Source organism: Xiphophorus maculatus, chromosome 4 (genome assembly GCF_002775205.1).
Source record: "Xiphophorus maculatus strain JP 163 A chromosome 4, X_maculatus-5.0-male, whole genome shotgun sequence".
In the NCBI taxonomy this organism is placed as follows: domain Eukaryota; kingdom Metazoa; phylum Chordata; class Actinopteri; order Cyprinodontiformes; family Poeciliidae; genus Xiphophorus; species Xiphophorus maculatus.
Window position 1 is genome coordinate 56,325 of NC_036446.1, and position 24,734 is coordinate 81,058.

The 24,734-nt window shown below is 49.3% G+C and overlaps 1 protein-coding gene across 9 annotated transcripts in view; it reads right to left on the reverse strand.

Annotated features, from left to right (window-relative positions):
* Positions 1-24,734, reverse strand: part of vps13c (vacuolar protein sorting 13 homolog C) — a 64,304-nt gene that overhangs the window by 23,232 nt on the left and 16,338 nt on the right. For 5 of the 9 annotated variants that reach the window (XR_002752623.1, XM_023332091.1, XM_023332092.1 and 2 more), the window contains 38 exons: positions 23,289-23,431; positions 23,026-23,218; positions 19,965-20,079; positions 19,752-19,888; positions 19,488-19,614; positions 19,297-19,414; positions 19,102-19,234; positions 18,816-18,909; positions 18,648-18,742; positions 18,414-18,567; positions 17,490-17,566; positions 17,299-17,358; positions 17,071-17,221; positions 15,524-15,643; positions 15,346-15,449; positions 15,083-15,250; positions 13,027-13,062; positions 10,382-10,686; positions 9,423-9,570; positions 9,251-9,353; positions 7,725-7,852; positions 7,498-7,654; positions 7,327-7,406; positions 7,183-7,242; positions 6,905-7,061; positions 6,707-6,826; positions 6,535-6,638; positions 6,041-6,208; positions 5,654-5,952; positions 5,412-5,559; positions 5,015-5,153; positions 4,819-4,931; positions 4,581-4,750; positions 3,018-3,271; positions 2,570-2,796; positions 2,403-2,495; positions 554-787; positions 340-471 (listed from right to left, as the gene is read on the reverse strand). Coding sequence is in view for 8 of the 9 variants with exons in the window: in XM_023332091.1 (XP_023187859.1) it covers positions 340-471; positions 554-787; positions 2,403-2,495; positions 2,570-2,796; positions 3,018-3,271; positions 4,581-4,750; positions 4,819-4,931; positions 5,015-5,153; positions 5,412-5,559; positions 5,654-5,952; positions 6,041-6,208; positions 6,535-6,638; positions 6,707-6,826; positions 6,905-7,061; positions 7,183-7,242; positions 7,327-7,406; positions 7,498-7,654; positions 7,725-7,852; positions 9,251-9,353; positions 9,423-9,570; positions 10,382-10,686; positions 13,027-13,062; positions 15,083-15,250; positions 15,346-15,449; positions 15,524-15,643; positions 17,071-17,221; positions 17,299-17,358; positions 17,490-17,566; positions 18,414-18,567; positions 18,648-18,742; positions 18,816-18,909; positions 19,102-19,234; positions 19,297-19,414; positions 19,488-19,614; positions 19,752-19,888; positions 19,965-20,079; positions 23,026-23,218; positions 23,289-23,431 (5,364 nt within the window). In the remaining variant the exon portion in view is untranslated. The remainder of the gene's footprint in view (positions 1-339; positions 472-553; positions 788-2,402; positions 2,496-2,569; positions 2,797-3,017; positions 3,272-4,580; positions 4,751-4,818; positions 4,932-5,014; positions 5,154-5,411; positions 5,560-5,653; positions 5,953-6,040; positions 6,209-6,534; positions 6,639-6,706; positions 6,827-6,904; positions 7,062-7,182; positions 7,243-7,326; positions 7,407-7,497; positions 7,655-7,724; positions 7,853-9,250; positions 9,354-9,422; positions 9,571-10,381; positions 10,687-13,026; positions 13,063-15,082; positions 15,251-15,345; positions 15,450-15,523; positions 15,644-17,070; positions 17,222-17,298; positions 17,359-17,489; positions 17,567-18,413; positions 18,568-18,647; positions 18,743-18,815; positions 18,910-19,101; positions 19,235-19,296; positions 19,415-19,487; positions 19,615-19,751; positions 19,889-19,964; positions 20,080-23,025; positions 23,219-23,288; positions 23,432-24,734) is intronic. The other 4 variants (XM_023332094.1, XM_023332090.1, XM_023332089.1 and 1 more) reach the window with 3 other exon arrangements.

Below are 24,734 nucleotides of genomic sequence, written 5' to 3' on the forward strand. Positions count from 1 at the left end.
ATATTCTAATTCTAATGAGCTGATATTGGAGCCAGGTGAAGGAGAGAGACATCTACAAGTTGCAGGACAACTGAAGTTGGAGACCGCTGGTTCTGAGGCTTTTTCTTCTTTTAATGTTTCAATAAAAACTCAGAAGTTCAACATTTTGAGTCAAACTTAGAAACATGTATTTTTGTGAATATAATTTAAAAAAAATCAATGTTGCTAAAGTTGATTCAATCCCACTTCATTTTCCATACATGGTGACCAAATAAGGAATGTGTTTTAGTTCCCATCTCTGTCCGAACTGAATCAGTGTGAAGGTTTTCAAAATAAAAGTTCCTAAGCTGGCCGCCTCACCTCCAGTGTCAAGTCGGCCTGCAGCTGCAGCAGAGACGACCAGTTCTTGGCAACTCCATTAAGGGACGTCTCAGCCAGCAGCAGCGGGACCGTCCGATGGCCCAAACCCGACTCCAGCGTCACCTGGACCACCTGGAACACCGGAAGACTCCGTGAAGAAGAGCAGCCTCCTCCCTCACCTGAGCGAAGCTCCAGAAAGTCCGGTGTGGTTTACCTTGACCTGCGCGGTGAAGGTTTCCCCATCGGTGCTGCCGTCAGACTCCCGGTAGCTCTCTGTGATCTCGGTGGCCTGGTCCACCCCCAGGAACCAGAAGTTGCAGTTGTAGATGTTCATGACGGACCACAGGTCGCTGACCTCCACCCGAGACGCCCGACCCGGCTCGGCCGGTGGCTTCGCCGTCATGCCGGCCGTTATCGTCATCACCGTGTTGAGGATGACCGGAGAGATCTGAGCAGAGCATGAGGCAACACTGAGCTGGATGACGGTTCAGCACTTCCTGTTTCGCAGTTAGCACAACACAGATGAGTAAGTCGGATCAGCTGGGACAGACTTGGACTAGACCACTGCAACACTTTGACCCCTCCCTGCTCATCAGGTTGCATTGATTTCTTGTGATTCTTTATGAAGAATCACACCAGGAATAAAAATCTTTGACTTTTGGTCAAAATGGCTGATTAGATTAAAAAACATGAAAAACCTGTTAAGTTTCAATGAAATCAGTGAGTGAGCCGGTCCTGACTGGACGTTCTGTCCGTCAGATCCATCAGTTCAACTGGGACTTTACCTGACCCAGTTTTCTCACAGAATGTTTAAATGATGGTTCTGACCCGATTCTGACCCGGTTTAATCTCCGTTCATGAGCTCAGCTTCAACTCCACACCTCCAGCTCCTCCTGATTGGTGTTTCTGTCTCCCACTGCTGGAGGACTTCCAGGTTTCTGACCAATCAGAGCCCAGAGAGACACACCCACTCTCTCATTCACTTCCTGTAGATTTGGTTCTGGATGATTCTGGAGAAACTGGACCTGAAGATTCTGTAGGGTGGGGTGGGGTGCGCTGTGGCACATCTAAAACCTGCAGGACAGCGGCTCTACAGGACTGGAGTCTATACTGGTCTAGATGTTGTTAAGAAAAATGATTATTTTTTAATGCTTAATACAGTTAGTCTTGCGACATGTGTAAAGGGATGCCCAACGCTCTTGTTTGGAACAGTTTTCTGTCGAGCATGGGGAAGCAGGGCCTTTTCCTCCCCCGTTGACAGACAGAGCAATAAAATTTACATTCCGATAGAGCAGGAGACTCTTTGGCGCCTCTCCCCGTACCTGGCACGGCCCAAGACGAAGTGGTCCCCCCCCCCCTTATTGCCTAGACAAAAACCAGACATCTGAGCTGTGATGAGGGGAGTTTCTGAGTTTCCAGTTGGTCAAAGAACGGACTGCCTTGACTGCATATATTAAATAGGGAAACACCTCTTTAGTTTAAAAAACTCCGTGTTAGGAAAAAATCCAGAGAGAGAGAGAGAGCGGCCGCTAATTTTTGTTTTTTTGTCTTTGTTCTATGTTTGTCTGTCTTCCCCCTTGTGTGTTTTTTTTATTTTTATGAGAAAATGCATATCTCTGTTCCTCTGCAGCTTTGTTGTCGATTGCTTTGTATGAGATTAAACTCTGTGATCTGTGACGTCAACACGCTTTGTTGTTGTTTCGTTTTAGCAGCACGCGGTCGCTACACGTCGACCACGGAGAACGTCACTTGCCGATCCCGGGCAAAATTAAAAGAGGAAGAAGGAGCCAAACGTTTTGTCCAAAGCTAGCATTTAATTGATCCTCTTTTTTTAATAATGTTCTGATGACTTTTTTTCCCACACAAGTTATATTTCTGTCTGATGGGAAGAGTGATGCTGTGGGCTCCCCAGAGAGGGAGGGTATCGCCATAGCAACCAGTGACCCAGTAGCTTCACTCAACGTTTCTTTAAAAACGTACAGCTAGATAATAAACTGAAATAAAATAAATATTACAACTGAACCATCAGCAGAGACGTTTTCAGCTGAACTCTATGAACCAACCTTAACGATGACTTCCTCCACCGTCACCAAGCCGCTGGCTGGCCGGGTCCGACTGGTTCTGGTTTCCAGTGTGACAGAGCAGGGCTGCAGCACCTGGTACAACGAGTCACATCTGGATCAGAGGAACCGACCCCGCACTGGTTCTGATTCTGCAGATCAGGACTTACGGTGGTCACGGCTCTGTTCTCCTTGCTCTGAATGAACGGGCCGGCCAGAACCTTCAGCTCCCTCAGGTGGGCCCTCATGCTCCGCGATCCGTCCGCCTCTGCCAGCAGGTTGAAGTCGCCCTGAAACGAGGCGACAAGCGCCGGCGCGTCCGCCTTCATCAGGTCGGCCACAAACATCACCTCCGGGTCCACGACGACCACCCGCAGCCGGGTCGTCAGCGCCGCGGCTGCAGAGACAGCACAGGGTCAGGAGGAGCGGCGCTGCTGCTTTCCCCTCGGGGAGCCCGACTCACTGAACTTGGCCTAAGAACCCTGAGGGCCCAGGGCCCTGAGGCCTGAGGTCTGGGGGCCCGGCTGTTTTTCTCTACTGGTTTGTGACGACAGGAGTTTCCTCTCATTATAACTGACTCAACCTAAGGGAGTCCTACTGGGTCCTACCGGGTCCTACCAGGTTTGGTTTCGCTCCGTGGTTCTGCGATCTGCTTCAGTGGCAGCTTGTTGCTCGGGGCTGCAGGGACGGCTGCAGCCGGACTCGGAGGCAGAGCCTGCAGGAAGAAATCTGCGACTGCCATGAGGAACTCCACGCTGGCACACAGATAGAGCTTCTGCAGGACGGCCACCAGGTCTCGTTCTACTGGACCCTGGCGGAGCGTCACTTCCACCATGGCCTGGGAGACGTCCTCGTCCCTCTGTCCCACCATCCTGCAGGGAGACAGACCAGCAACAATGAGGTCCAGCTAGACATTTTTATTTCAGCCTCAAACTACAACGTTGCTCCACTAAGTTGAGTTTTATGTTCTTCATTGTGGTTTTTGATTATTTAGTCTAATCTGACTAAATATTAATGAGTGTCAGAATAAAAGTCAAAGCTTTCCTATTCAAGGAGGCTCTGAGTTGGCAGCAAACCAATTTTAACAAGCATCAAAGAGTATAAAATACCATGTATTGTACACTACACCGAGTGTTCAGTATTAGTGTTAGACCTGAAACTTCTGGAAGTTCTACATAAGGCTCAGTGACAGATAAGATGGACCTTTCAGAACCCAAGAATGCAGCCAAACTGCGGTTACTTTGCACATTTAAGAAGAGCTGCAAAAAGGTTTCAAAAAGCAACAGCAAAGTGCAAAAACACAACGCCGCTCTGTTTCTGCTATATTTGAAGACTGGTGGAACCGATATGACTCTAGATGACATCAACAGCCGGAGCCCGCCGGGGAAGATCAGCGTTTGGACTGCAGACTGACGGTACCGACGGAGCTGGAGGTTGGGTCTGAGAGTCCATTCTGACTAATTAAACCCAAAGGAAACATAGAAATCAAAATTAAAAGTGATCCCAGAATAGATCCCGAGGACTTCCACCAGTAGAGGGTGATTCTCCAGACATTGGACCAGAATGGGTCCAGAGCAGAACCTCCAGTAGAGAGATGCAGACACAGAGGCCAGCCAGGTCCAATTCAACCGACACTCCAGAACCAGCGGCCAGTCCAAGATGGATAAAGCTTTTCAGTTAGAAAGGACTGCCACTGCACAAACACCATCTTTACATGGAGCTAAACCGCTAAAGGACGGACGGGTCCAGCTTGGGGTCCAGTTCAGGTCGAAGCAACTCCTGAACCGAGTCTGATGGTGAAAATGCTCCACATGTCTGGAGAACTTTCCATGGACCAACCAGGTTTGGACTGACGGACGTCTTCCCGACTTAATCTGGTTAAAAACAGCAGAACTTAACCAGCGTCTTCCCAGAGGACCGGACCGAAGCTCAGAGTCTGGACTGGCATGTCAAGCTGTTATGCTGAGGTCCAGCAGAACCAACAGAACCTCTGTGCTGAATAAGCACAACTTTCCTCTCGTCCCGTTTGGGGGGAAAGAAAACTTACAGAACCTCTGAGAAAAAGCAGTGACGACATTTTCAACCGGGTCGGTCCCAGACCAGGTCAGGAGAGGGTCTGGACCTCTGGTGACCCGGTTCTGTCTGGGGTCTCATTTGTTCAGACAGTCATGTGATCGTTACCGTGATGTGACCCGGTTCAGTCCGGCCCGCAAGTCGTCCAAAGTGCACGCCGTCAGAACCGTGTTCACCTCCACGTTGCCGTTGGACCGGACCCGTCCTGAAGCCGTCATCAGACGCAGAACCAGCTGGCCCAGTCTGAGGTTCTCCTGGTGGCCAAGGCCCGTGGGCTGCTGGGAACAGGTACAACAGTGAGACCAGCCAGACTGGAACAAGCAGGACCGGATCCAGCCTTACTCACCTGTTTCGGGTCGTCGTGGTACAGAACCAGACCCAGAGACTGGACGTTGAAGGAAAACTTCAGCGTCTCCATGGCTTCATCCTCGTCTCGCTCTCCTCTCCCAGCTGGCTCACCTGGGCAGGTAGAACACAGGTGACTTTTAACCCCACATGTAACCCACACTGGCCCGGTTCAGGTTCGCCTGAGGTTGTCCAACCTGCAGGGGGCGCCGCGACCGCTGGGACCTGCAGGCGAACCTCCTTTGGGGCGGCGCCGCCATCCGAACCGCCGGCTTCTGCCAGGTTCTCCGTCAGGATCTGCAGCGTGACCCTGAGGTCGTCCTGGCTGAGGTCCAGCTGCACACACAGATACCAGGTCAGAACCAGGAGCAGAACCTGGGCCTCTTCTCACCTGCAGAGCTAGCCTGGAGTAGTTAGCCTGCTAGCCTTCAGGAGAGGGTAGGGGGGGAACCAGAACGGACAGAACCAGACCCACATATCAGCAGAAACACCTGATGCTGTGAAGCACGGTGGTGGAGGAGTGATGACGTGGGTCTGTCTTGGAGGCAACCCTGACCTCAGCTCTGACCTCTGACCTCGAGCTCGTCCCCATACCTCCGTGGGCCTCAGGTCTCCGTCCAGCTCCACGGCGGCCATCTTGCGGTACCAGGACGCCGCCAGGTTCCTCCTGATGCTGAGCTGCAGGTTCACTGGCCTCAGCAGCTCGACGCTCGGCTTCTCGGACCCGGAGTCCAACCAGGTTCTGGAGGAAAGCGGGACAACGCAGGTCAGGTGCTTTTCCACTTTAGGCCTCTCGCAGACGGAGACCCGGTCCCATTGGACTCGGCTCGGCTCACCTGGACAGGTGCAGCTCAGACAGCTGCACAGTCATGTTGTCGATGACAGCAGGCAGGGGGCGCTCTCCCGCCGGCAGGACAGAGAAACTGTTCCCCACCGTAATGAGACCCAGGTCCATCACAAGTGCATTATGGGAAGTGGAGGACTGGGGGACGATGATGAGCGGAGCCTTCACCCGGACGTCCAAGGACAGACGGAACGTCCTCTGGGCCAAGACGCTGGACGCAGCTTTCTCTGCAGCCTGCGCCGTCGCCGAACTCAGCGCCTCTTTTGCTGCCTGGAAGTTGTTGCTGAAGTTCTGAGGGAAAAAAGACAAAAGGCTTAGAAAATGAAGCTAACTGGTCTAAGAGAAAACAGGAGGACGTCCTTCTGTCCTCCAGACTCACCAGCAGAGACATGATGAACCTGTGCAGGTAGACCACCCGGATGCACCCCACCCTCAGCTTCACCTGGCCGTCCGTCTTAGAGGTGTCGGCATAGCCGGCGCCCTCGGTGGCGTTGGGAGTCAGACTCATGCTGAAGCTGAACACCTCGTCTCCCACGATGGAGACGGCCTGCAGGACAGGGAGGACCACAGAGACATCAGGGGAAATCAGGGGACGCCTGGAGGCCGCCCTGCTGTAACCAACATAGCTGCTGAGGCGGAGATGAAACATGATCAAATTCAGGAGACGGCTGCTCCGCCTACAGAGACGGAGGCTCTGCAGCCAGATGAGGTTCTGCTTTCTGACTCTTCAGGATGAAAATGGAGGCATGCCACACTTGTCAGATTGTTATTGGCAACTTCTTGGTATTTTGTGGTCGTAGCAGAAGAGGACAGTCTGTGGAGTGAATCTGGTTATTGTTTCGTTCCCTGCAACCTGAGGTGACCCACTCTCACCTCCTTGTGGATGGACCTGGGATCTACATCCAGGACGACGACGTCCCTCAGCCGGGCCGATATCTGGGTCTGATCGCCTCGCCTCAGCAGCAAGCTGTCCAACCCTGAGGACGAAATCACAGGTCAGAGGACGTGCCTGACGCAGCTGTAGTGTCAGGCTAACAGTTCTCACCTGTGATTCTAATGTCAGCCATGTTGGAGGTCTGGTCACACACCAGGATGTTGAAGGCTCCCAGCGTCATCGTCGCCTTCAGGTCCACCACCTCCGGGTCTGCAGGCGAGACCGGGACACCTGTAGGACACGTCGCGGCCGCAGATTAGCTTTGAACGTACCACGGGTTCAGCTCAGGCTGCATGGACAGATACTTACCGGACCTGGAAGTCGCCATCTTGTCTTCTGTCTTCAGCCGGACGTCCTTCTCTGCAGGCGGCACGCTGCTGGACGACGACAGAGACATGGACAGGAAGTTGGCGGCAGACAGGAGAGCCTGGGTGTGGAGCAGGACGTCCAGAGACGAGAACATCACCTGAAAAGATTTTTGAGATTTTACATTGATGACAGACGGACGGATGGCTGGACTGACTGTCTTGTCTGTCCCTAACCCTTGGAGGGACCCTGAACGTCTCGCCAGCCGGGGTCGGACTCACCTGGATCATTTGCTCCGTGTTCCTGTAGACGGAGCAGAATTCTGGTCCGGTGCGGTCTGCCTGCGGATACATGGAGCAGAGAGACTCGGACTAGAACCAGAACAGAATCAGAACCAGCCCATCAGGATCGTCGGGTTTTTCTACCTTGCAGAACTCAACCTTGAGCAGCTCGGCGCCGGACTCTGCCGAGGATCTGATGAGACACAACGGGTCGCCGGCGGTGTCTGGAACCAGGAGGAACAACAGAAACCTGAAGCATGACCGGGTTCTACTGGGATGGTACCAGTAGAACCCAGGGACCAGTTCCAGTCTGACCTTTGAACTCTAGGCTCTTCATGGAAACCTGTCTAATGTAGGTGGTGGCGCACAGGTCGAACCTGCGGACCTTGGTGTGGATTCCCAGCTGGTCAAGTTGGAACACCAGGAACGGCGCCTCCTGCTGATCAGGGCATTTCTTGAGGGACAGCAAGACCTGCAACAGGAAGCGGAAAGGTGGAGCAGCGACCAGGAGCAGGTGACCTCTGACCTGGTCAATCCTTCACCTCTTTGACTTCAAAGTCAACCAGAACTTTGACGACGTCGTCTACAGGCGGTCCTTCACTGGCGGAGGCCGTCTGACCATCAGACCGTCGCGGCTCTGCCCCTGGCTGCCCGCTAAGCTCCGCCTTCCCTGTGGAAGTAAACTCAGGTTTAGGTCTTCAAGTAATCTTAACTAATCTGAAGCTCGAGATTGAACCAATTCCTCCAGGAGAATTCCTCTGGTTCCCCTAAACTGCAGCTCCCCCTTCAGGCGTAGAGAGAGACAGCGTTTCATCGGACTGCTTCGCTTTGTAGTCAACATTTCCAGGTTGTCTTCTTCAGACCCGAACTGAGCAACAATACGGATCTACTCCTCTCAGTCGCCTCCACTTTAGGACAGCAACTGTCCTCCAATATTTCCTCGGGTTGAGAACCTCTGAGCTCTAGATCAGTGGTCCCCATTACCGCGGACCGGTCAAGACTTGGCAATTTTACTGCAGCCGGTGGGGGGGGGGCTTCTGCATGTTTGTGTGCTCGCTAAAGCTTAGTTCACATGGCACCATTTTCAATTCTTTGCCCCAATTTTCCCCTCACGACAATCTTAGAACGTTCCAAGTTCTAAGAATTCTGCTTGCGATAATCATAACCAATCATCCTGTAGTGTGAGGTGTGTTACGACTGATCGGGTCCAGTCGGGACTGCTCCGATCTAAAATCTGCATATCATGCAGAGCGGGCTTGGAATGTGGGAATCACCTACCGATCCAGGATAAATCCAATCTCCTGTCTCTTCTCTGGGCCTTTCCCCTTCGCAAACTTTCCAAAGAATCTGATCTGTTTCTTACTCATTTTGCTCGCAAAATGTAACCTGAGAGAACCCGGTTTTAAAGGATTTTCTAAATAAAAGATACTTCAGACTCAGATGATACATAAAACGGAAATATTTAATTATTTCTTGAGGGCCTGGTACCAATTGGTACTGGTATTGGTCCGAGGCCAGGGGGTTGGGTCTGCTCTAGATGGCCCTGAGTCTCAGCTGCTCTCCAGAGACAAAAGACCATGGAGGAAGGTTGGGTTACTGTCTGAGTTGACTTGGCTCCACGCTCTGGATCTCTGGTTAGAGATCAATCACTGACCTATTTTACTCCATCAAGGACCCTAGGTCTCTGGAAACAGGCCCACAGCATCACAGATCCCCCACCGTACTTCACAGTGACCCAGCTGGGGGGTTTGATTCTGAAGAACTCAGTCTGGGTCTCATCAGACCAAAGTTCTGGTCCAGTTCAAGTCCCAGTAAAGTTGATGTTTATGATGGTAAGTGGAGATGTTGACCATATTCCTCACTGAGTGCTAGGAGGTCGAGCTGGGTTCTGGTTCAGCCCAGTCAGCTCAGGTCCAGCTGGGGTAAAACATTTAGTTACTGCTCTGGATGTAGATCTGGAGCCATTTTCAACTGGGATGTCTTCTTGTCTTTCCCATTTTGAAGAGTGGGTCAGGGGTCAGAGGTCGACCTGCTCAGAGAAAGGTGAGCCTCCTAGAGCCGAATGTACCTTCGGTTGCTGCCGACCTGACGTCGGCGCCTTGACTTCCCTCTCCGATGTTCTCCACCAGGATCTTCATCAGCATGCCCAGCTCCTCTTCCCCCAGACTCACCTGCAGGTCCAGGTGGACAGGTCAGTGTCTTAACGAGGACGACATCCTGATTGGTGCACAGAGACTCACTCTGAGGGAGCGCAGGACGCCCTGAACCTGGACGGCAGGGATCTCGGTCAGCCAGGAAGCAGCCAGGTTTCTGGTGACCAGCAGCTCCACGTTGATCGGCTGAAGGATCTCGATGTCTTTGGGAGGAAAGTCGAGCTCCGGTTTTTTTCTGAAACCACAGGAACATCAAATCACATTTGCTTCTTCCAGGAGAACCAGAACCTTCCCTTTTCCAGCTTCATTACAGACTCAGCTTAACTCCGATAGTTTGAAATATCTCAGGTTGCCACTTCCCAAAGTTGCTGCACTACAGAGAAGAAAACATTGGTCTCCTCTGCAAGTCATAAACATTCAGGAGAAGCTGACCTTGGAGCAACACCACACGCCAAATCATGAAAGCTTTATTCTGGTTTGGAGAAGCTGCTGACTGCTTGGAGTCTGGCCCTTTAACTAAGAGGCAACTCGGCAACCAAACCCCTTTGTTCTTCCACTCAACTTTTCCTGATCGATCGAGTCAAAGACTGAAAGCAGTCCTGATGCAGAACTTTGCATTCGCCGAACACTGCGACTATTCCAACTAGAGCAACCTGGGCAACAAGGGGAACAAGGCTGTCAATAGACTAATTTGCAAAGTTGTCCTACTTCCATCAGCTGCAAAAATACAGAAAGATGAAGACTGTCTGCTCTGCAGTGGACATGTTCATGAGATTAAGGATTTCTCCAGAGTCACTCAACTTCAAACATAGAGAAGAGCTTTTTATGAAGTCAAAGCTTCTTCACATCCTGAGTTTTACCTGTAGTCCTTGAGCAAAACCATGTAGCTAACTGACCGCTTAGCTCCTAGCCGCTAACTGACCGTTTAGCTCCTAGTCTGTAACAATTGAAGGTTTCAGGGAGAAGATAACCCTTTCAGACAATAAAGTTCCTGAATGGCTTTCTGCATGTTTCTGGTTTGACTTCCTTGCAGATTGGATCGATACCTGTAGAGTTTCAGCTGCGTCAGCTTTATGTCCATCTTCTCCACCACAGCCGGCAGAGGTAACCCTTCACCTGGCCGCAGAGCGAAGCTGTTTTCCACAGTGATCAGCCCCAGATCCACCACCAGGGCATTCTGGGAGGTGGAGGACTGAGGGACAATGATGAGGGGAGCCTTCAGCCTGATGTTTGTGGACAGACGGAAACTCTTCTCAGCGAAGTCTCGGACGCTGGATGCAGCTCTCTCTGCGGCCTGAGAAGTGGCGGCACTCAGAGCCTCTTTAGCCGTCTGAAAGTTGTCAATGAACATCTGGAACACAAACAGCCGAGCGTGAGGCCTTGTGTTTGGCCGAGGCGTTCACTGCATGTATGGAGTTTTCAGGTTAGTTCTGTTTTATAAATGTGATGACAGCAATATGAACCTTCTGAAAACAGCTTTCAAACATTGGCTTTAAATCTCTCAAGACACAATGAAAAGTCACTGAGCTAAAAAATGCTAAAACTGAATGTTGGCTTTGCAATAAAAGCTGTTGGAAGGTTCACACAGGTAGCTCCACATTTAGGAAACAGGTGAGGAACAAATTCAGGTCAGGAAGTGAGGTCATTCAGGCAGTGGTCATGTGACAGAGGGGGCATGGCAGTGAACAGGTGAGGTTAATGATGGCATTTGAGTGAGTTGCATAGCACACGTAGATAAATGAGGCCTTGGTGTAGTCAGGCATGGAAAACATTCATTTAGAGCTCCATCGGTTCCTGCTGCGCTCACTAGAGATTCCAGTCTGAACAACTCAGGGTCCAACGGGTCTGGAGGCACCAGGACCACTGGAGGTACCAGGACCACTGGAAGTGCCAGGACCACTGGAGGCACCAGGACCACTGGAGGTACCAGGACCACTGGAGGCACCAGGACCACTGGATTCACCAGGACCACTGGAGGTACAGGACCACTGGAGGTACGGGACCACTGGATTCACCAGGACCACTGGAGGCACCAGGACCACTGGATTCACCAGGACCACTGGAGGTACAGGACCACTGGAGGCACCAGGACCACTGGAGGCACCAGGACCACTGGAGTTACCAGGACCACTGGAGGTACAGGACCACTGGAGGTACGGGACCACTGGATTCACCAGGACCACTGGAGGTACAGGACCACTGGATTCACCAGGACCACTGGAGGTACAGGACCACTGGAGGTACAGGACCACTGGAGTTACCAGGACCACTGGAGGTACACTCGAGGGTTAAACAAAGATGACTCTAAACTCCGCTCAATAAATCCACCTGAGCACTAGATCTGACAAACAAGTAGAACATCTAGACTCGTTTGAGTCTCCTTTGCCCAACAGAATCAAATTTAAGTTAAAACTTCCTCAAGCATCAGAGGTACTGGTGGAGAACCAGTAGGGATTGTCCGATGTATCCATCCAGAAATCCTAATGAATCCAATCCATTGGGTGGGCTACGGTCTTAAAACCTGGAAAACTCTAATCTTTGTTGTTTTTGGACCAGAACCTTTGAAAAAGAACCTGTTTAGTCAATCACTTATTTGGATGGGAATAAATTGGCCTCTCGTGATAAAGTAAAGAGCCTCTGTACTATTTTTGACCAGGGTATGTCATTTAGATTCCATATTAACAAGTGATTTATTTTTGTATCTCTGAAATATTACAAACATGGTGTCCAGCAGTGAAGCTGATAATCTAATCCATACATCTATTCCTTCAGGGCTGGACTCCACAAAGAGCAGCTAAGGGCTGATCCAAAACGCTGCAGCTAACGTTCTGATGGAAATGAAAAAGACTGATCATAATTCTACTGTTTTACCTTCCCTTTATTGGCTCCCTGTTAATCCAGATAATCTCAAATTCTCACATATAAAGTCCCTAATAATCAGCTCCATCAGAGATCTAACTGGTCCAGATGTTCCTAACAGAACCCCTCGGTACCAGCCTGCTGGTTCCTAGAGGTTCCAGGCGTAGAATGGGAGGCAGATGCTTTAGACTCGGTTTACAGAGGCGACACCCTGGATACTTTCTAGACTCGGATTAAAACCTTCCTGTCTCATGAAGCTGATGGATGGCTGAAGTTTTCCAGATCTGTCTCTGCTGCTGGGGACAAACTGACCACTGACTCTGCTGCTTTCTCCTACTACTCCCCAGTTATCTGCATTTACTGTTAGCATTTACTTCCTGTTCTGACCAAATCAGACCCAGGTTTCTCTAACAGCAGGTTCAGAATTGTTCAAATCTCCAACCAGTTTTAGGAGTTATTGGATTTAACTGGCTCCACCTCCTGACCTTCAGAAAGAAACAGCAGATTAGACTCAGATCCCTTATCAGAACCTTAGAGGTCCAACAGAACTTCTGCTTTAGTCGTGTTACGACCTGCAGGTGTTCATGATGACAAAGCCTGGGTGGTGCAACGTCTGCACCACCACCTGCACGCAGGTTGGTTAGATACTTCCAGTTTGCTAATGTTGGGTTCTCCTTGTGAGTCCAAATGGGTCCAGGTTAACTTGAGTTCAGGACGGGGTAAACCAGGTCACAGGGACCTTAAACCAGATGAGTTCAGAGGAGAGCTGAGGGCGCAAGGGGGTAAAGCAGGAGGTTTGATGCAGTTCAGAGCTGCATGCTGGATGCTGTACCTCATCAGCTGACGGGTACTGAAAGCTAAAGGAAGCCTGTAAGGACAAAACACACCAACAAGACAGAAGACATTAGAGACAACAACAGGTGAGGAGAACATGCAACAGAGAACAGACACGAAACATTCAAGCTTTAACCTGCATCTAAATCTGAAAGGTGCCTGCAGGCTGCATTCATTGCTTCCTTCAGCTCAGGAAGTGACATCACCGTTACTACTGCTTCCTGTTGTCTGTTCCTGGCCCACATAGGTGGCATCCATGGAGGAATATTTCTAAAACTACAGTGAAGTTTTCTGATGTGTCTACAGAAGACCAAACCTGCCAAAATTGCAACAAAATACCAGAACCGACCACAAATGACCCCAAGCTGTAACCCAGGGTAAAAACTGCCTTTAATCTTGCCTTTGGTGCTCCATTGGTTAGAGTGACAGTCATTTACACAGTGCATTCAGCCAATCACTGCGTCTGGAGTGGTTAATCAGGCCTGCTCCAGTTTTCCCAGTCAGTTGTGAGGGGGAGAGCTGGAGACAAAGGAGCTACAGGTTTGTGCTTCCAAACAATTAGTTCATCTTTTTGTTTATTATGCACTTTTAAAACTCAACATAAAAACCATGTAGCTCTGAATACCCAGTGAGCTTGGAGCCATGAAGCTGTCATGCACTGAACTATATATGGAATTGGTGAGAAGTGAACACAATGTTGTTTTGTTTAGCATGTTGGTAGCCAATGCTAATTGTTTGATCATCAATTGTCACATGATTTAACTTCTTAAATTCAATATATGTGTTAAAGATAATGAGATAAATGCTGATATCTTTATTTTGTCTGAAAGATTAGATGGTGGATATAATTGCATTTATTTCTGTATATAATAACTGAAACAAGTCTAGTTAACTAGCAGGCTGGTAATGTACTGGTCCTGTTTATTTCAATACAGGCCAGGTGACCCTGTTAGGGTTAAAGGATGGTGAGCTTCTGACAACTGGCTGGAGCCAAGAGAACCTGAAATTCACTCCATACTGGACTGGTAGGAGGCTGATGGTCTGTACTGGTTTCCCCTCCATCTCATCATACAGACACACAATCCATTATTCATCTTTTCTCCATTGGAAACAAACTGTGCTTGGACATTTTCACCTCAAATAACTGGACAATCGAACCATGGACTTTTCAAATGTGTGTCAGTCAGACACACATTTGGTCAGACCAAACTTTTGGTCTGTACTGTATGTTTTGTGTCTTGTGGTGTTCATTTTAATTTTCCCTTCTATAAAATACACGGTATCGAAAGCAGTTATTCTTTTGTATTGTTTTTATTGATTACTGACAACAGCTCCAGTAGATGAATTTAGTCTTCTGATATTATATGCCATCTAGTCCCTTAGTACATTAAGTAGTGCTACACAAACAATCCCAAACTGACTCCTCATTTGGAAAGGTAAGTTCAGTCACTGAGAATGTCAGGAACCATTAGCTGGTAGAAGACCAGAATCATTGATTGATTGATTGATTGATTGATTGCTTTTCAGAGAGAGAGGCTGCTGATGGTCCCAAGAGACAAACACAGAGCTGCTTAGACAAGATATTTAGAGGAAGCTAAGTGAGGCTTTTAAACCTTAAGCATGGTAGTGGCAGCATCAGGCTGTGTGGCTGGATGAAGTAAATCTGAACCAGCCAACGGTCCAGCAAACATCTCAACTAGCTTTAATGGCAGAATCAGGCCCTAACCTTTGACCTCAACTCAGTCAGAAACACATAAACTATGATTAGAAGCTGGTGCTACTGGAAACCGTCCAGTTTATGTGAACTTTCCCAGTTCCAAGGCCCGATTATTCACTAACTTCTCACAACCAACGCCATTTAAACCGACCAATCAGAACGAAGCGAACATAGACTGGGTGACTGGCTGCGTTGCCATGGGAACAGATCTAGGTTAAATCCTGCTGATCATTTTTCATCAAGTCCAACAGTCTGAGCAGAACCGGCCCGTTTTACACACCGAACCTGAAGGCGTGTGTGTGTGTGTGTGTGTGTGTGTGTTGCTGCGGCTGCTGACCAGCAGGGACATGAAGAACTTGTGCAGGTAGACGATCTGGATGCAGCCCAGACTCAAGGTGACCTTCCCGTCCACCTTTGACATGTCTCTGTATCCGTCCCCCTGCGTCGCCCCCGGAAACAAGGACAGCTTGAAGCTGAACACCTCCTCGCCTACGATGGACACGGCCTGTGGGATGGAAGAAGGTTACATCACTTCCTGTTGCTGCTCGCTGCAGCCTCAGCAGACAGGCAGACAGCGTCCCGTCCCCGTGTCTCGCCGACCTTCTTGTGGACGGTCTTGGGGTTTGCGTCCATCACCACGATGTCTTTGAGGCGGGCGAACACCTCCGTCTCCTTTGCCTGCACAAACACCGAGGCGTCGACGCCTGAGAGGAGGCGACACGGCTTAAGTTAGGTCGGTCCTCCGACAGGAAGTCAGTTGACAGGAAGTGATTCATACCCTGGACTCTGATGTCAGCGATGCTGCAATGGTCATCGCACACCTCAACATGGAAACAGCCCAACATGGCGAAGAGCCTGAAGCTGAAGATGCAGCCGCCATCTTTACTGCCTTTAGACTCTACAGAGCAGCACACACACACACGCACGCCCACACACATACTGAAGTTTAGTGGAAGGAGAAACTGTGTTAGAAAAAGCAGCAGTGGGAAAACTGAGGATCAGTGCTGAACAAAGTTTTATTCCACGTAATTTGTGGAAAAGATTAATTATAATGATTTTCTGGGTGATGAAAACATTTGGGATTAAAGGGGAAGTTTTTTGTTTTTAGTGCCAATTTACATCAAAATCAAATCAAAATTTATTTGTATAGCACATTTCAGCAGCAAGGCATTTCAAAGTGCTTTACATCATATCAAACACAGAAACACAATGCAACATAGAATCAACAATCAAAACATCACATTAAGTCAAGTTCCATCAATAAATTTGTAATTGATTACGTTTCAAATACAATCCTAAACAGGTGGGTTTTTAGTCGAGTTTCATCCATAGAAGGTTTACCTGTTACACTCCTACTGTGTTATATGGAACAAAATACCTTTTGCTGTTTTTTATAGAGAAATCCAGTAAATATGTTACATTCAGCTGGTACACAAACACTACACATACTAAATATGACACAAGCAGTTTGACTTCATTTAGTGCCTTGAAAATGGGCCTCTGTCTCTTTAAGAAGCTGCTGCTCTTCCTGAAGCTCCGCCTCCAGGAAGTCATCCCAACATGGCTCCTCTATTAACCCTTTAATGTTCTTACCAGCGTTGCTCTGAGCAGCAGCTCCTATAATGAGCTCAGCAGCTGGTTGCTAATTGCTGCTGGCTAGTCTGAAGGAGCTGAGTGGGGGAGGAGCTGCGCCTGGAAGGCGGGGCTAGGTCCACCCAGGTGTTTTACCTCGGGGCGGTGGAGGCCATTTCCCCTCAGACATCCATTTTACTTTAGCTGCATGTCAGGGGAAGCTACCTGGACCTCTGCCACATGGAGCGCAGGTTCACCCGCGTGTTAGCGTACCTGACCCAGCATGTGTGAGTAGAAAGGTGTGTTTTCGTTCAGCTTTGGTCAACTTTGGTTTTGGCACTTTTGAAAGTTTGCAATGGGCTCCCACTCGCTGAGCTAGCGATGTGGCTTGGCGTGCGCTGCGTTGTGCTCAGGTGAAGGCTTCAGCTGCAAAACGAGTTCAGAGAGCTGAGATAGACGAGTCTCCATAGCAGGGGTGGTGTCGTTGGAGGGGCCCTTGGATAATCACAGGGGAAACACTGGAGACCTTTGACTTGTCCATGCTAACAGCCTGCTAATGTTCCATCTCTCCACAGAGAAACAATGTTCATATAACGTTACTCAAATTAAACCATTATTTTAGACCTGACCGGAATATGAATAGTTGAGGGTTTACCTGTGGGTGCAATGAACCTTAATATGAGTTTAATAGTAAAATAAACTGGTTGATGAAATTAGAGTTTATTGAGAGCCATCTGTGGGATCCAGACTCACCTGTCCGACTCTGCTGTGTCTTCTGGACCTGCTTCTCAGCGTCCTGGTCCCGCGTGGCGCTGAGCCGCAGTGGGACAGCGTTGTTCAGGTAGCTAATGGTCGCGAGCAGAGCCTTGGTGTGAAGCAGGAAGTCCAGAGAGGAAACTTCCACCTGGAACAGCAAAACCAAGTGTAACACCTGGATACCGACCGGCACCTGCCTGGAAACCGTGAAGCACTAAAACCCACCTTCAGCATCTGCTCCGTGTTGCTGAACAGAGTCTGGAAACTGGGACCGTTGGGGTCGGCCTGCAGCGACACAGAGCAGTCAGAACCTGCTACAGAGTGTTAGCTCCTCCCACCTAGCTGTTAGCTAGGGGAGCCCTTTGCTCCTCCCACAGTAAATCACTCCAAGAACACCTGAGGGATGGTCAGCTCACCTTGATGAACTCCACCTTCAGCAGGTTGGAGTCCTGCTGCTGGGAGGAGCTGATGAGGTGGAGAGGAGCGCTGCCCCCTGAAAGGTCAAACAACAAACACACCAGATTCAACCAACGCTGAGACAGTGAGCCGCTTCACAAGAGCCAGAGCCAAAGATCCGGTTCTGGACCCGGACTCTTCTGGGCTCCAAGCTGAGGAAGGTCAGCAGATCCAGACATTCAGGCGAGACGGATGTGGGGGCGTGCCCGACACGATCGGGACTTTAACTGAGCCGTAGAGGGTGAGGTCAAAGGTCACACCCAGGTGTGCTGGGAGAAGAATCTTTCTGTCTAACAGGACCCAAAGCAGAACCGGGTCAGAACCTCCGGAACAAACAGCTTCATGATGTTTAGAGAACCATACACAGTCATCTTGTTCCAAACCGGCTGAAGAAACAATCGGGTCGGCCAAAACCAAACCGAGATCTCGTCTTTGTTCCAACCTTGCATCATGAAACTGAGAGGAACTTTATTTTCTCTGCTTTGATATTTCGGCTCCAACTTCACTTCAGGCAGAAAGGTCCAAAAGGTTTACTCAATGTCCGGAAAAAAAATCTGAACTTTTGTTGAACTTAGTCAGTAAGAACCAGAACCTGCCGGTACCAGCCAGAACCAGCCGGTACCAGCCAGAACCAGCAAGAACCTGCCGGTACCAGCCAGTACCAGCCGGTACCAGCCAGTACCAGCCAGAACCTGCCGGTACCAGCCAGAACCAGCCGGTACCAGCCAGAACCAGCAAGAACCTGCCGGAACCAGCCGGTACCAGCCGGTACCAGCCAGAACCTGCCGGTACCAGCCAGAACCAGCCGGTACCAGCCAGTACCTGCCAGAACCAGCCAGTATCTGCCAGAACCTGCTGCGTCGGCAGGCAGCAGCTCAGCTCACCTGGAACATCACGGTAGTCGACGGCAACGCGCCGCAGGTACGCGGTGACGCTCTGATCGAAGCTTCGCATTTTCCCCTCGGCTCCGAGTTGGGAGACATTGAAGGACAGAACAGTCTTCTCCTGGTCCTCCTGCCGGGTCAGCTCCAGCAGAACCTGAAGACACGAGGTCAGAGGTCACCCCACGCCGACCCCATCAGCCACCTCAGCCCAACCACCCAGCAGCACCAGCTGACCTCTCTGAGCTCGAACTGGAAGTGAACGTTGACGAGTTCCTCCTCAGCCGACCGCTGGAGATCCGTCAGCTTTTCACCGCCGTCGTCTTCAGAGTCTGGAGGACAGACGGACAGATGGTGAGATGGCGTCCTGTCCAGGTCCAGGGTCGGAGCGAAGCAGCAGCTCACCTGTCTCGAAGGCGTCCAGGAAGGCGGGGCCGAGACTCTGAGCCAGAGGACGCGTCGTCGCCAACGGCAACGCCTGAGATGTCTCAATCAGAAGCTACTTTAGATATTTGTTCAGTTTTGTGTCACATATATGAAGAGTTATTTCTGTTTCCCTGAATGTTTTTTCTCATCTTAACTCTTTCTTCTCCTCCAGTTTTCATGTTAATAATTTTAGAAATCACAGTTTCACAAACAGCTGCAGTGAATGATGCACTGGGGGTTCAGGGATTGGACTAGGACAGCTGACCTTCTCAGTGGGGGTGGAAGGAGCCGAGCCGGCCGTGGGCAGCGGGACGCTCTCCACCAGATCCACGACGTTCTGGATCTTCCGGTCTGAGATTCTGACATGCATGAGCGGCAGCTCGCCAGACACCTTGAACCTGCGGACAGGAAACGGCTTCAGCATCGGAGCCGGGCAGCGAGGCGGGGTCGGGGGTCATACCTAGGCATGCGGACGTCCTTTTCCACCATGCACTTGGCCAGGTGCAGCGTGAGGTCCATGGGCCGCAGGACGTGCTGCGCCGAGGAACTCTGCAACCGTGCCGTCTTCCAGGCCTCTCCTGAAAGCGGTTTGCTGCCTCAGATCATCTGCATCAACTGAATCTGAAGCTGACCTGCTGTGTGACCTCTGACCTGACTTGCTGTAGAGCAGCTGGACCCTCCTCAGCTCCACGTCGTACCGCTCATAGGCTCGATCCATGATCTCCTCCAGAGACGAGGAGGACGATGAACTCCGACTGCTCTGGTCCACGCTGTACAGCTGCAACACATCCCGGGTCTCTCAGCAAGAATGGAGCGTTTGGTTTGGACCAAACGACCCTGAACTCTGACTAAAGATGTTTAAAACTCAGGACACATGGAGACATTTCAACAAATTCAGAGGCAAACCAAGCTGACCTGGAAGCTACCGAAGTCCACGATCAGCAGGTCTGACTCGCTACTGTAAAAGCCGGATTTTGGTACGATCAGGTACGACGGCTTCAGGTCGATCTTCAGATCCAGGACCTTCCGTGTTTCAATGATGTGAGACAAACCTGCAAAGACCAGAACCAAGCACAGACTGACTGTGGGCCCAGCTGCTCTGATCCAGCGTCTTGGTGCCGGTCTCACCTGCAGCCGTCTTCTCTTTGATCTCCTCCAGTTTGGACAGCGTGGCCGACGTCAGGACCTCCAGGTCCACGCCTTTCCCCGTCTTGAAGAAGTCCACCATACTGTTGACAGTCACCTGGAGGATGTAGTGGAAAATTTGAAGGTTACCATGATTATGAGTAAAACAATGCATAACAGTATAGTGCATGTGCTCATGGGACAGTCTTCTTAAGCTGTTTCTCTGGCCTCCGTATTACAATAAAGTTTTTAAATCGTTTCTTTGCCTGCACCTCATGACGTCCTTGAATGTTCAATTTCCCTTATAAAAGAAGATGCGTATGCTTGCAATCTGTTTAGCAACCAAGTAGATTACCAAACTCCCTCAGAATCTGGCAACACTGAAAAACATTTGAATAAATACTGATTAAGATTATAGAAATTCTTCCTCTGGTTCTCTGGTTTTTGCTCACTTTGTTAAAGAAAATTTCCACAACAAGGAGAAGCAGGCCAACATGGAGCGTACACATCGTGACGAGCTGGTCAGCAGCACTGAACACAGACTTGACCTTTCACCCTAGGAATCCGCTCTCCTTCAGGTTCCTTCAAAGCAGCAGCAATTGAAAGACCCTGAAGTGTTCTGCTAAACGGATCTGAACTGCTATAATTATATTCAATGAAAGTGAGGCAGTTTGTTCCCTTGTCACACAGAAAGGTTCCTTTGTAACTGGCCCAAGTCTGCCTTTGATTGGCTGAAATGAATCTTTTGAGGTTCTGACGCCACTGAAGAGAAACTGGATCTCCCTGTTCGAATCCATTTTTTACAAATTTTTACTGAGATGTTTTAGTGGTGTTAATTGACCACTAGAGCCCAGACCAGGAATCGAACCCAGGACAACCGGACTACAGCCGCGCCCAGCGCCCTGACGCTTTAACCGTCGTCTGGTTCTGAATGGACCTGAAAGCCGGGAAACAGACCTCAGAGGGCTGGTGTTGGACTGTTTCTCCAGACAACTGATGGCTGAGGTGGCAGAACCACGGAGCTGATGCCCAGCTGGCCCCATAAAAGTGAAAACACTCTTCTGACCTACTGATGATCTTCCTCTGCTCTAGTTTTCCAACTCAGGAATAAGAAGCTGACAAAACGATGGAAGTTCTGATTATGTGAACGTCTAGTATCAGAACCCAAAAACCAACAGTGAACCTGGCGAAGACGGGGAAATCCTGAGGTGTCATAAATTTAACAGCTCTGATCAGAAGATGTTAAATGTATTTAGACCTTAGTATGCATTTTTCATGTGATCTTCACAGATTAAAAACTATTTGCCACTGAAGTGTGACTCAATGTAGACAGTCTTGTTTCCTGATGGGCGCCATCAAAAGTGAGACCAATATGCTGTTCAGATCTAAATATTTGTCTCAGCAGCACCCCCTAGAGTCTCAGAGTAGCATCAACCTTGTTAATCACACAACTCTGCCGTAGCGCCGAACAAAAATGGCGTAAAAATTCAACTTCACATTTATTATGACATCTATAAAGAAAGACTAGGTAACTATCACTCAACACTAAAACATGCAAGGGAAGCTTTCTTGGCAGATGTCATAAAAACATGAACAAAGCTCCAGCTTTATCTGCAACAGTCCACAGAATCACAAACCCTCCAGTGACTGAAACTCCTGAACTTCAATCTGATGCCTGCAACAAGTTTTCCAGATTCTTTTCAGAGAAAATTCAGAAAATCTGAGGATTAATTCAAATAGTAACTCTTGGCTCTAATCAGGCTTTGAAACCAGCAGTTATCAAACCTCTGATAAAATCACTACTGCAGAATTACAGGCTGACCTCTGACCTCTGACTCATCAGCAGTTACTGAAAAAGCTTCAACAGTTAAACAGCTTCCTAACTAAACCAGCCGCTTTGACTCCTTCCAGTCTGGTTTCCATGGTTACCACAGCACGGAGACTGCGCTAGTCAAAGGGTTCAATGACATCCATATAAACACAGACAGTGGGAGAACCACAGAGCTGGTTCTGGTTCTGTTGGACCTCAGTGTCGATCATTTTACTGAACCGACCGGAGAGTCGGGTCGGACTCTCCGGTCCAGAACTCAACTGGTTTGAATCTGACATGAAGAACTGGGATTTCTCTGTTTCAACTGGAAACTTCTCATCAGAGGTCAAAGGTCGCATGTGGGGTTCCCCAAGGTTCAACCCTAGGATCCTCTGATTCAATATCTATAAGCTCCCACTGGCTCAGGTTATAACAGGAAATAATATCAGTTACCATAACTACACTGATGACACAGCTCTACGTTATGATGTCACCAGGTGACCTTTGATCCCATCCAGTCACTGAATAAATGCTGAGAACAGATCAATCTGTGGATGAGACAAAACTTTCTCCAGCTGAACAGAAACTGAAGATATTATCTAGAACAATCTAGAGTTACAGATCTAGAGCTTTAGATCTAGAGTTACTGAGCTAGAGTAGAGCTGTCCAACAAATCAATCCTCCAGCTGCAGCTGATCCAGAATGCTGCTGCTGGAGTTCTGACCAGAACCAGGAGGATAGAGACATAAACCCAGTTCTCCAGAACCTCCACTGGCTCCCTGTAGCTCAGAGGATAAACTTTAAATCCTGTTAGTTTATAAATCACTGAACGGATCAGAACCACAACACATTAAAGATCTGCTGCTGCTGGATCAACCTTCTTGACCCCTCAGGTTCTGGTTCTGGTTCTGCTCTGCATCCAGAACCAGAACCAAATGAGGAGAAACAGCTTTCAGCATCTATGCACCACAAATCTGGAACAAACTTACAAGAAACTGTAAAACAGCTGAAACACTGACTTCCTTTAAATCTGGACTAAAAACCAGCTGGTTAGAGTTTTATTTGAAACGTAATCAATGAATTTAATGATGACATTTGACCTAATGTAACATTTTAATAGTTGATTCTACGTTGCATGACTTTGTGTTTTTGTGTTTGTTATGATGTAAAGCTCTTTGAAATGCCTTGCTGCTGAAATGTGCTGTACAGATAGAATCTGATTGAGTGAATGATAATAGTCAGAGGCCAGCTGACCGCGTCGTAGATGATCTCCACTGGCTGGGAGTGGATCTTCAGCAGCTGGTCTCCAGAACTCTCCTCAGGGTTCAACTCAAACACCACGGTGAGCAGCGATGATGAAGAATCTCCCACGGAGGCGATGAGCGAGGGGACGGCGCCCCGCTGCTGCAGCCCTGTGACGTACCAGTGCTCCAGCGCCGCCTCCACTCTGCAAGAGGAAGCAGCTGGTGTGAGTCTGGCTGAGGCGGGCCAGAGGGTTCCACAGGAAACACTCCCACCTGAACGCCTGCGCTCCGGGTCTCTGGGATATCCTGGTGCTCAGGTTGACCATCTGGATGTTGAGGATCTCCGGGACGTCGCACTGCTCTCTGATGGTCACTGACGTTCTGAGCAGCTGGAAGGTGATAATGGCACCGACGTACTGAAACACAGAAGGCCGGGTTACTGGGTCACCTTAGGACAGCGTTTCACTTCATTAAGGTTCTGATCCCTGAGGATGAGGTCTGGGCTTTGACTAGGCTATTGTAATACCATGATCCTATTCTCGTTCAGCCATTCTGTTCTAGATCTGCTGCTGTGTTTGGATCCTGGTTCTGTTCAGTATGCAGCTTGGACCGAGCTTCAGCTGCTGGTCAGATGAACTCACACCGGACTCTAGAAAACTTTGGTCCAAAGAGGAGGTCCCTGTCTGCTCAGAGACAGCCATCACTCCTCCACCACCATGCATCAGACCATGAGGAGTCACTGTTGACCTGCTATCTGGATTCCTCAAGATTTCTAGTTTGTTCTCATCTGTCCATAGGACATTGTCCCAGAAGTCTCGTTATCCACCAAGAAGCAGCTTCATTAACCTCAATCCGACGGCCATTTTCAATCTATCATAAAAGAAAAAGCTTTCTCTTTCAATGCTGATACAGAATTCCTCTGCCTGTCCTGTAATGGACATCAACATTTTTCAAACAAACTCTCTAGAGCATAGGTGTCAAACTCTGGCCCACGGGCCAAATTTGGCCCGCAGTGTAATTATATTTGGCCCGCGAGGCAATTTCAAATTAATATTAGAGCCGGCCCGCCGGTATTATACGGTGGCAACGCTGTGATGCCGCATTCACTGCTTATACTACAAATCCCATAATGCTCTGCTGTATTTTGGCGCGTCAATCAGGACAGAGGCAGACACGCCTCCTCCTCTGTGTCAGTAGCACTTATGGTAGCGGACATGGATGGTGATCCGTCTTCTTGTGCACTCCTTGGGTGAAAGCCCCGGCGCACCCCGCAGCCCCGGGCCTCTCCCCCAAACCTCACTGCGACCTCAAACTACAGCCGTCACTGTGTTACCCTACCAAAAAATGGCAAAAAGAAAGACAGAAAACAGAACTTTTCTGGACAGGTGGGAGACAGAATATCTGTTTACATATGTATGTGAGCAACTTTTCTCCTCAGTGAAGATGATGAAAACGTCTCACAGGAGACGTCTGACTGACGAACACCTTTGTTCGATAATGAAGGTTTCCTCAGCTCAAACTCTGAGCCCCGACATTGATGAACTGGCATCCAAGAAAAGATGCCAGATATCTGGCTTGGCTGCATCAGAGTAGATCAGTGTGTCGCAAAATGAGCAATAAATAAGTTTTCTATGCACCTTTTCTTGTTACTCCAAGGCCTGAATGTTTATTCATAGTTTATTTAATGATTTATTCATAGTTGTTATGTTATTTTATTTT